This window comes from Phyllostomus discolor, chromosome 8 (genome assembly GCF_004126475.2).
Source record: "Phyllostomus discolor isolate MPI-MPIP mPhyDis1 chromosome 8, mPhyDis1.pri.v3, whole genome shotgun sequence".
NCBI lineage: Eukaryota > Metazoa > Chordata > Mammalia > Chiroptera > Phyllostomidae > Phyllostomus > Phyllostomus discolor.
Genome location: NC_040910.2, coordinates 107744943 through 107756437, shown reverse-complemented (window position 1 = coordinate 107756437; position 11495 = coordinate 107744943). Strand labels below are relative to the sequence as shown.

General features: G+C 63.0%; 1 protein-coding gene across 1 annotated transcript; it reads left to right on the top strand.

The window, feature by feature from the left end:
- Positions 1 to 1713: 1713 nt before the first annotated feature.
- On the top strand, positions 1714 to 11400 carry FAM171A2 (family with sequence similarity 171 member A2). The gene is given in 10 exon segments (XM_028521097.2): positions 1714 to 1953; positions 5524 to 5751; positions 5958 to 6050; positions 8297 to 8455; positions 8534 to 8713; positions 8808 to 8924; positions 9051 to 9177; positions 9770 to 10232; positions 10234 to 11028; positions 11030 to 11400. Coding segments are annotated over 10 exon segments (2511 nt in total). The 5' UTR covers positions 1714 to 1835; the 3' UTR covers positions 11261 to 11400.
- Positions 11401 to 11495: the final 95 nt, after the last annotated feature.

The window sequence follows — 11495 nt, the reverse complement described above, 5'->3', positions numbered from 1 at the left end:
GCTAAGTGTCAGGGGAAGACATGAAGGGGCAGGCTTCCCTCACAAGAGCTGCTGCCCGGAGGGGAAAAGGTCAGTTCTGAACAGAACAGAACAATTTGACACCCATGCATGGCAAGTTCCAGAACAGGTTTCTAGTCAGGTGACTGCATATTTTTAGGAAAAGATGAAGCCATGATCCTTGAACGCCAGCCAAACCCACCCTCCCCCACTGCCATTACAGTTGGACAACCCCAGTTTGTCCCCACCCAGCAAAGCGTTTGTCCTTATACACGAGACAGAGACGTCAGCTGGATGGAAGAGCCTTGGATTGAAAACTGAACAATTTTGGTACAGCTGAAGGGTATCTCTACGGGGGTGCCCCAAAGCTCCATCCTAACCCTGGGCGGCTCGGCACGGTCGCGAGTCCCTCCATCCTGCGGATGATGGCTGCTGGCCTGGAGGGAGCTCTGGGACAATGGGTGGCTGAGGCGGATTCCAGGCAGCCTTAACAGATTGTAAAATTGGGTTGTAACCAACAAGATGAAATTCACCAGGGACAAGCGCTAAATCCTGTGCTGAGGTTCCAAAATTTTGGTTACGTAAGAATAGAACTGGGAAATCTGGTGAGGTGGAAATTTATGTGGGGAGGAGGAACAGAAGAAAGGAAAGGAGGACAGGCAGAATGGAAGATGGGAGGGAGGGAAGAAAGAGAGAAAAAGTTCACTGGTTTTGGTCCACAATATGAAAACAAGATTCCCTTATTTCCAAAGACTCGGCCAGGAAAGAAGCACCGGAAGAGAAGCCTGCATGACTGAGGTCCTTGCCCTGGGTATCCAGTCCCCTGCAGGGCTCTGCGTTTTGAGAAAGAAAGGGTAGCAAGCTGGCGAGAACCAGGAGAGGGACGCCAGATTAGATGAGGATCTGGCCACCCAGAAGCTGAGGAGTGATGACAACCAGAATCTGGAAGGAAAGAGCTTGGCTGGGACTACAGGACAGATCAGTAACTGTCTTCAAACCTGGGCTTGATGGCCGAGGAAGAAGGAAGAGACTTAGACGGTCATTCGTGAACCAGAACCAGTGGGACCAACTGGCTGTTTCCACCTCCAGGACTTCCTGACCATTATAACCTATCAATGGATCTTACTACCTGGGCCGACGTTAGCACGGGGTCAGGGATGTGTTACACCCTGTGCGTCATTATCTCATTTCCTTGCTACAACAGCCCCCACGAGGTAGAGATTACAATTCTCACTTTAAAGGAAGGCTAAGTAATTTACTTGCTCATAGCTTAACAAGACGCAAGAGCTAGACAAGAACCGGGACTGACTCCCAGGGGGCTGCGCCTTATCTCCCCAGCACTGCCCTAATGTTTGTGCGGAGAAAAGGGAGCAGTAACGCAGGGCAGTTCTTACACTTTTTGGAGACCCTTACGACGGTGCCCACCCCTTTGAGTATGTTGCAAGCAATAGCCATTTCCCTCACCCCAAATTTGGCACCAAATTTCGGGGACTCCAGAACTCCAAGCACCGTGGAGATCGGACCCTCCTCGCTACACTCCTTTGCAGCTCTGAATGTGGGAACCCGGGATGGTGGCTGCGGGGTGGGCTGAGCTCTGGCAGGGCCAGTGGGCTGCGGGCGGAGCGGGGCGGTGAGGGGGCGGTGCCCGGAGGCCCCGGGGGTGGGACGCCGCCTGCAGGGGGCGCTGGCGCGGCTCCGGGCGGAGACAATCGCGCTGAGCGGCCGCCGCAGCCAGAGCGGGAGCCCGAGCGGCGCGGCGCGGAGCTGGGGCTGAGCGGGGTCGGCGGAGCGGGGCCGGGCGGAAGCCATGGGCCGCTAGGGCTGGGCCGAGCCCCGCGATGCCGCCGCCGAGTGGCCCCAGCGTCCTGGCCCGGCTACTACCGCTGCTGGGGCTGCTGCTCGGCGGCGCCTCCCGGGCTCCCGGCAAGTCGCCGCCGGAGCCCCCCAGCCCGCAGGGTGAGTCTCGGACCGGGTGGGGGCAGCGATCCCGGGCCTGCGCCCCCCACCCCCACCCCCACCGGGCCTCCGCCCGCCAGCCTCCTCTTGGCGGCGCTCGTGAATTGGGGGCTATTCTATTCCCCGGATTTGGGTGGGGGAGATAAGCGACCTGGGTCCGGCGCCTACAGGCGAGAGGAGGACCGCCGGGGAGGGGGTCTCGGGGAGACACAAATGGGGAGGGTGGGGGTCCCCAGGCTCTGCGCCGCCGCCCCCTCCTGCCTTGTTTTTCTCCCTCCCGATCCGCGAGGCGCTGCTGCCTGAGCCATTGTCTGCCGTAGACACCCGCCCAGGGGCGGGCTGGGGCGGGCGCCCGCTCCGCAGCCCCCTGCGGGTTCCTCGCTCCAGAACGCGGCTGGGTGGGGGCGCAGCTTCGGCTGCCACCCTGGGCCCGGACGGGGGCTGGGCGCCTAGAGCTGGGTCTGACGGAGGGAGGGGAGAAGGGGGAGTGGGTGAGGCTGTGGGCGGATTGACTGTTCGAATGGGGTTTCTCCGCCTTGGAGCCTGACAGCCTCCAGCCGGCCCCTCAGGTTCAGGTTTTGGGGTGCACCTAAGAAACGCTGCTCAGCCAATTAAGGAGAAGGGGCTGCAGTCGGGGGGGGCTCTGAAAAAGGGGTACATTGTGATTCCCAGCTTGGCGCATGGCAGGGCTGGGGTGGCGGAGCCATGCCGAACTGGCTGGCTGGCTGGTTGTGGGCAGTGCCGGCTGGGAGGGCAGGTGCCTGGGTCCTGTCCAGCAGGCCTCCGGCCACCCCTGTCCCCAGTCTGCTCCCAGATCACCCCCTCCTCACCTCACCTCTCCGTCGCAGTGGGGGCGACCCTCCCAGCGCCTCACCGGGCCCAGGTGGGTGTGTGAGGTGGGGGTGGGGTCGGCTTCTGCTGCGGGAGACGGTGGAAGAGCTAGACCACGGCTAGCTTGGGTTCTCAACCCACTCCAGCCCCGCACCCCGCTTCTAGCCTCCTGCCCCACCACCCAGCTACTGCTGTCCCCTCTCCAGTCCCTGGGCCCCATCCCTGTCTGACCCCGGACCGGTGGTTCTCCGCTCCTCACCTCCCCACCAAGAAGCTGGCAGGAAAAGCAGGGTGGGAGCACTCGATGAGGGAAGTGGGGTCCGGATGAAGGGAGGGGGTCGGATTTCCGCCTGGAATGAGGCAGGGCTGAGGCCAGGAGAAGCGGATACTGCGTGGAATGTCAGGCTTTGAGGCACGGGGAGGATCTCCTGTGGCCTCAGTCTTCCCTGCACTCTAGGGCACAGACCAGACAAGCCTGGATGGCTAGGCATGGGCCCTAGTTGCTCAGAAAGCCTTTCCCAGGTCCTGCGCCCCAAAGAAGGGGCCCTAGGGAACTGGCTGGAACAGAGCTCGGATCGGGGCTCTCCCAGTCTGCTGGCTGGAAGCCCCAGTGAGGGGAAGAGGGAAAGTCTGCTAGGCACCTGCACCTCCCCCGCTCTGCTGGGCACCACTCCTCTGGGCCTTACCTGCCCACCCGGTTTGATCCCCCGCCTCTCTGCCCTTTTCTAAGGAGCTGGCCCTCGACTCCAAGGCATTCCCTCAAATGACCATAGTCCACGAGCCTGGGTTCCCTCTTCCCAGCTGCTCCATCCAGCTGCTCCGAGCCTGGGGTGGGGGTAGGGAGTCACCAGCCCCCTCTAGCTTCTCAGAATTCCTACTGGGGGCCCCGGGGGGTGAGGCGGGCGTGGCGGAGGGGAGGCTGCCAGTTCCCTGGAGAACAAGAGAGCAGGAGCGGGTCGAGGGCATGCACCCGCCCCACAGTGCTGGGCTTTGGCCTGGGAAGGGACGGGGTGCTGGGTTCAGGAACAGCTGGATGGGATGCCAGGGGCAGGCGTGGCGCTGGCCCCGGCCCTGGGGTTGGAAGCTTGAGATAAGACACCTGCCACTGTTGAGTATTCGACTCCAGCCACGAGGCCCCCTGACCGCCCCGTGCCCTGTGGCCCTGAGCCCCTCAGTTCCCGGCTCTTTCCTCTGTGCCCGGACTCCCCAGGTTTGCGCCCAGCACCCATCCCACTCTTCACCTGCCTCCTGGGGCACCCAGTTAGGTTTCTGTACCTTTCCAAACATGACGCCTCCTCTGAGACTGGCACAAGGTGGGGACGAGGCGTGCTCTTGAGGGAGGGGCTGTGCTGAGTGGGAAGGGGTAGAGGGTGCGCTGGATCGGAGCAGCTGTCTAGGGAACCCGTGAGGACAACTCTGGGCCTGGTTCTCCGCACCCCCCCCAGTCACCCCATCTGAGATGGGGACACCTTGCAGGCTCACGCCCACTAGGCCATCTATGCGCTAAGGGCAGGTTTGGCTGGAAAGCAAAGGACTAGGACTTCCCTTCCCAGCACCCTCCACACCAGTTTCCTCGGGCCTGGGTCACTCCCCTCCCCCTCTCTTTCCCCTTGCCAGGGCCCCAGCTCCCTGCCCATCTCCTGGGAGGAAAGAGGGTGTTGCCATGGTGACTGACTTGTAGCTGACCAGCCGGGAGGGGGCTGGCAGTACCCTGGAGGAGGAAGGGTCAGGAGGTACTCGTTTGGGCTTCCGGGTTGGGATGAGTCCCTAAATCTGAAGGGACACAGGTTCGTGGAAAGGGCTCCGGGAAGAGGCTGGATGATGGGAATGACCAATTCCCTACTGTCCCCGTCTTAGTTTTTTCCTGAGAACCCAAACTCTGGCCAAGCGCCCCGTCCTCTCTTCCAAATGGCTGAATCCTGACCTCTCCTACTTGCAGCCCCTGGTTCTCCACTTATTTTTAAAGATGTATGTATGCATGTATTTTTAGACAGAGAGGAAGGGACAGAGAAAGAGAGGGAGAGAAACGTGAATGTGTGGTTGCCTCTCACACACCCCCACCCAGGGACCTGGCCGGCCACCCAGGCATGTGCCCTGACTAGGAATTGAACCAGTGACCTTTTGCACCGCAGGCCAGGGCCGAATCCATGAGTCACACCAGCCAGGGCTGACTCATTCTTCCTCAAGAAAGCCTCCCTTCCCTCCCTACTCCCTGACACAAGCCCCGCAGGGCTCAGTGGGTAAGAATTTGGGTCTAGAGGTCAACTCCCAGGTTTGGATCCCAGATCTCCCACTGAACTGTAGTACAAGTATATACATTTTTTGCGCCTCAGTTTCTTTATCTGTAAAATGGGCCTCGGGCATGGTTTATCAAGTCTAATACCTCATTGACCGGAAGATGGACCATTATTTCATGTACCAGTTAAGAAATGCTGCCAGTTATAGTTATGACATCATCGACCCTAGGCATAGCCGGAGTTCAGAAATGCGAAAATGTGGAAAAGCGCACGTGTTAGACTCCATGGTGGTAGTGCCCCCCCCCACCCCCTCCCCCCCCCCCGCCCTCAGAGGCTGATGTGAAGTGTGAGGATTCCGTACGTGCCGGCTTTTATAACGTCTTGTCTGGCCTTGGACACAAAGCTGCTCCCCGCCCGCGGTCCTCTCTTCTGATCCCGGGGCTCCCCTCGGTTCTCTCCCCCCCTCCCACCTCCTCACTCCCCCCACCCGTCCTGTCCGCAGAGATCCTGATCAAGGTGCAGGTGTACGTGAGCGGGGAGCTGGCGCCTTTGGACCGGGCCTCGGTGGATGTGTTCGGCAACCGCATGCTGCTGGCCGCCGGCACCACGGACTCGGAGGGGGTGGCCACCCTGCCCCTCAGTTACCGCTTGGGCACCTGGGTGCTGGTCACTGCTGCCCGCTCCGGCTTCCTCACCAACTCCGTGCCCTGGCGCGTTGACAAGCTGCCCTGTGAGTGCAGGGGCAGGTGGAGGGGGGGACGGCAGCTGACCCCATCAGCCCCTTCCCAAGATAGCCCTGGGGGGCAGAGGGGCAGGCTTTCCGGCAGCTGCTGCCTGGGCTGGGGTATGCAGACGGGGCTGAGGGAGGGTGACGTCACTCGGACTCGGGTGGTGGGAGGGGCTTTCTCGGGAGCTGACGGGCCGCCCCTCCCACAGTGTACGCGTCCGTCAGCCTCTACCTGCTCCCCGAGCGGCCGGCCACCCTCATCCTCTATGAGGACCTGGTGCACATCCTCTTGGGCTCTCCTGGTAAGGCTCCCCCAGCTCCCCCGCCGCTCCCCCTCCTCACCCCCGACCTGGGTCTAGGGAGCTGTGTTCTCCCATTCTAGCTGGGTGCCCCTGGGCAAGGCACTGAACCTCTGAGCCTCAGTTTGTTCATCTGTCCGTATAAGATGTGGATATTGATAGTATCAACATCCTCAAATTGGGGGAAAGATCAAATATTACCGAGCAAACAAAAAACAGCACAGGAGGTGGTCAGTCAGTGTTTATTGCTGTTGGGGCGTCTCGTGGATTCTGTCCCCCCTCCACTCCTGCCACGAGCACTCCCGCTCCCTGCCACCTTTGTCTTCAGTGGGTCTCCCCGTCCTTGGTGTGCATCTCCTGGGTGCCTGGCCATGCTCGGGGACACCAGAGGGTCATTCCGAGGCACTGAACACCGATGCAGCCCTGCAGCAGCCCCGGTGACCCCGAGAGCTCTCAGCCTCACTCGGCTGAGACTTACTGCCGTGCCTGGGCCGGGTCTGGCCCTGGGTCCAGTGTGGGGAGCGACGGTAAGGGAGAAAGGGCCCTGCCTGTGGAGTTCACGGCCAAGAAGGAAGACGCACAGACAGATCGTCACAGGCCCTGGAATAATTACTGAATACAGAGCAGGCAGAACAGCGGAGTGAGTAGAGGGCAGCTGCACTCAATACTGCGAAAACCCTGCCCAGTGGGTGCTGCAGGGCGGGAGAGCTCGGTGAAGGGTGCTGGGGCCGGGGTGTGCTTGGGAGCTGAAGCGGGAGCAAAGGCACCTTCCCCGGGGAGGAAGGCCTGGGGGAGTCTTGCGGGTGCAGGCGCGGAAGGGCTGCTTTGCTCTGGCGTTGCGGGGGGCGGCGCCTGGTGCGGCCCGGCCCATGAAGCCGGGCCGAGGGGAGACCCCCTCTGGCTAGTCCTAGGGAGCCGCACTGGGCTTTGGAGCTGGAGAAGCCCGTCCTGAGTTAATGCTCGCAGCTTGAGCCTCGTCCTCAAATGACTCCTTTGCTCACCACCGTCTCTCTGGTCCTAAACCGGAGTCTTCTAAAATTTCTTTGGAGGCTTCTAAATTGCCAAAGGGACCCTTCTTTGCCCCCTGGCTTAAAGCCCCCCCAAAGCTCCTGCTGCTTCGGTGTAAAGCCCCGGCTTCTGAGGCCTGGCCTGCCACAGCCTCGCCACCCACCCCGGTCCCCTGCAGGCCCCCTGGCCAGCACGCTGCCCGGTGTCCCCGGGCCTTTCTCCCCGCAGTCCTCCTGGAAGTCCCTTCCCGCTGTCTTTCCTGGCTGTCTTGCTCATCCTGCCAGGTGCCACAGGGCCAGACGCCCCTGGCACCCTGCACCCCTCTGTTGTAGGAACGAGGCAGGATGGGATGGTGGGTGCCTGGGCCTGAGTCAGGCTCTAGCACCGTGACCTTGGGCAAGTCACCGAACAGTCCCGTCTCCACTTCTGGACCTCTACACCAGGGTCAATGGTAAAGGGCCCCGAGTCAGGGGCTGTTGTGCTGATTGCAGCAGTTTCAACTATAGGGGCTGCTTGGAACAGCACCCAGCCTGTCAGAGCCTGACGCGAGTTAGCTGTTCCCAGATTGTGTCCGAGCTCAGCGTTACGCCCTCCCCACCCCGAGACAGGCAGACACACAAAGTGCACCCACCGCCCAGGCTGTCTAGTGCCGTAGCGACTAGCCACGTGCAGCTGTTTAAATGTAAATACATTTAAAATTTATTACATTTTTAAAAATTAAAAATAAACCCAGTTCCTCAGTCACACTACACTAGTCACACTTTAAGTGCTGAATGGCCACACGTGCCTGTGGGCACTGTCATGGATAACCCAGATGGAGGACCCGTCCATCACAGCAGAAAAGGGCCAGCGGGTACCCTGGCGGACCGCACCACACTAGACTGCGGGCTCGAAGGCAGGGGACTGTGGCCTGTGTCTTACTCACTTTCCTGTCCCCAGCACCTAACACAGTGCCTGCCACACGGTAGGCGAGAGTCATTTGAGGAACCTCATCACTTTATAGGTTAATAAGGACAGGGCCTCAGAGAGCAAGTAACTTGCTCGGGGTCACACAGCTAGGACCGGATTTCTGAGCCATGTCCCTTCTAAACTAACGTTCTATGACTCCCACTTCTCTCCCCAAGTTACCCACGACCCCTCCCCCCGCCTCCCACGTGGCCTGACCCGGTGGCTCCCTGTCTCAGACACTTGCTTTCTGCTCTGGTCCCTGAGCAACGGCGGCTCCTCCTCTCTCCATCCAGGTGCCCGGTCCCAGCCCTGGGTGCAGTTCCAGCGGCGGGCTGCCCGCCTGCCCGTCAGCGCCACCTACAGCCAGCTGTGGGCCTCGCTCACTCCTGCCAGCACCCAGCAGGAAATGCGGGCTTTCCCTGCCTTCCTGGGCACCGAGGCCTCCGGCTCAGGTACACTGGGTGCCACGCACAGGAGGGATGCTCCCCCGCAGAGAATTCGGCCCTCAGCTCTGTGTCCCCTTCCCCCAGGCAATGGCTCCTGGCTGGAGCTGATGCCCCTGGCTGCCGTGAGCGTGCACCTGCTGACAGGCAATGGGACGGAAGTGCCGCTCTCAGGCCCCATTCACCTGTCGCTGCCTGTGCCCTCGGAGCCTCGTGCCCTTGCTGTGGGCACCAGCATTCCAGCCTGGAGGTTTGATCCCAAGAGTGGTGAGTGCCTCCGGGGGTTGCTGGGCCCGGAGTGTGGGGACAGAGACCTTAGATGGGGGCACCCCGAGTCTGACGCGACCCCTGCCTCTCCCAGGGCTGTGGGTGCGCAACGGCACTGGTGTGATCCGGAAGGAAGGCCGGCAGCTCTACTGGACCTTCGTCTCCCCCCAGCTGGGGTACTGGGCGGCTGCCATGGCTTCCCCCACAGCTGGTGAGAAAGTGGGGCAGGGAGGAACGATGGGGGGCTGTGGGGGAAGGGGAGGCTGGGAGAGTGGACTCCTTCTGAAAGGCAGGAAGGGCATCCGCACCTGGAACGCTAAGCCCTCGCCTGACACAGGGCTGGTCACCATCACATCGGGCATCCAGGACATCGGCACCTACCATACCATCTTCCTGCTCACCATCCTGGCAGCCCTGGCCCTGCTGGTGCTCATTCTGCTATGTCTGCTCATCTACTATTGCCGGTGAGTGCCACCTAGACCCCCACATTCTCCCATCCTGTGCAGACGGAGGCCTGCTCTGTGCTTGGCCTTGTGTTGGGCACTGGGGCCCCCAAAATGCATAAAAACACAGTCTGACTCTCAAGGCGCTGACCGGAAAGCAGGGCACATGCACACACAGGCTGAAACACTGGTGGCTTGAGAGAAGTGGGAGAGGGCAGGCGGGAGCTGCAGGCCAGGCCCCTCCCCAGGAGACCTGCAGCTGCTCCCGCCAGCCCGGCCCAGCTCTCTAGTCCACAGGACCTCAGGCTTAGGGGCTCCTCCCAGGCTCTCACTGTGCCTCCTACATGTGAAGGCAATTTACCGGAGAGGGACCCAAATGGGCACAGCTGCTGGCTGCACCTCCCGCAGGCGTGCAGGCTCTTTCCACAAACGTCTCCCAGGAGTTTTTCTTTTGTTCCTTTCCCCTTCCTTCCTTCCCTGCCTTCTGGGTCCCAGGCATTGTCCCGACCTCTCCAACTATGTCAGTCCCTCATGTTGAGGGGGATTGGGAGCTGCGGGGGAGCTGCTCTGGCATTACACCTTTAAGGGCCTCCGTCTGTCCCCTCCTTTCCAGGAGGCGTTGCCTCAAGCCCAGACAACAGCACCGCAAGCTGCAGCTCTCTGGGCCCTCTGACGGCAACAAACGAGACCAGGCCACCTCGATGTCCCAGCTCCACCTCATCTGTGGGGGACCCCTGGAGCCCACCCCGTCGGGGGATCCCGAGGCTCCACCTCCAGGCCCCCTCCACTCCGCCTTCTCCAGCTCCCGCGACTTGGCCTCCTCCCGGGATGACTTCTTCCGCGCCAAGCCGCGCTCTGCCTGCCGTCCGGCCGCCGAGCCTGCAGGTGCCCGCGGGGGTGAGGGCGCCGGGCTTAAGGGCGCCCGCTCCGCGGAGGGTCCTGGCGGGCTGGAGCCAGGCCTAGAGGAGTACCGGCGGGGACCCTCTGGGGCCACGGCGTTCCTGCCTGAGCCGCCCTCGCCGCCGCCGCCCTTCGAGCACTACCTGAGCCACAAGGGGGCGGCCGAGAGCAAGACCCCCCGACTTTCTGCTGTCTCAGTCGGTGGACCAGCTGGCCCGGCCGCCGTCGCTCAGCCAGGCCGGGCAGCTCATCTTCTGCGGCTCCATCGACCACCTCAAGGACAGTGTCTACCGCAACGTCATGCCAACCCTGGTGATACCCGCGCACTACGTGCGCCTGGGCGGCGACGCGGGAGCCGCTGGGGCGGGCGACGAGCCAGTCCCGCCCGAGGGCACGACCCCGGGCCCAGCGCGCCCTTTTCCCCAGCCCGACCCCCAGCGCCCACTGATGCAGGGCCACTCGGGCGCGGGAGGCGAGGGCAGCGGCGGTGGCGGCGGCGAGGGCTGGGGGGGCGGGCGCTCGGCGCCGGTCAGCGGCTCTGTCACCATCCCGGTGCTGTTCAACGAGTCCACCATGGCACAGCTCAACGGGGAGCTGCAGGCCCTGACGGAGAAGAAGCTGCTCGAACTGGGCGTGAAGCCGCACCCACGCGCCTGGTTTGTGTCCCTCGATGGCCGCTCCAACTCGCAGGTACGCCACTCCTACATCGACCTGCAGGCGGGCGGCGGGCGGAGCACGGATGCCAGCCTGGACTCGGGCGTCGACGTGCACGAGGCGCGGCCTGCGCGCCGGCGGCCCCTGCGCGAGGAGCGGGAGCGCGCCCCGACGGCCGCCCCCCCGCCGCCGCCGCCGCCGCCGCCGCCGCCACCACCACCACCGGCACCTCCGCTCCTGGCGCTCAGCGAGGACACGGAGCCCAGCAGCAGCGAGAGCCGCACGGGCCTCTGCTCCCCGGAGGACAACTCGCTGACAACCGCTGCTGGACGAGGTGGCGGCGCCCGAAGGCCGGGCGGCCACGGTACCCCGAGGTCGGGGCCGCAGCCGCGGGGACAGTTCCCGCAGCAGCGCCAGCGAGCTGCGCCGCGACTCGCTCACCAGCCCGGAGGACGAGCTGGGGCCGGAGGTGGGAGACGAGGGAGCCGACAAGAAGAGCCCTTGGCAGCGGCGGGAGGAGCGGCCGCTGATGGTGTTCAACGTCAAGTAGCGCCCCCTCCCGGCCTGGCGCCGCCTCCCGGGCGGGCTCCGCCCCGTCCGCCGAGGCCCGTCCCAGGGTGCGTGCCCCAGGAGGCGGTGGGGGTACTCGCTCTTAGCCCGGGGCCTTGAAAGGTGCCCTGGGGCCTGCGGAGCTGTCCGGTGGTATGTGCTGGGTAATGAACGTCTTCGGGGGGGGGCCCCATGTCTGTCTGTCTCCAAGAGGGCGGTGGGAGGAGTCAGACCCC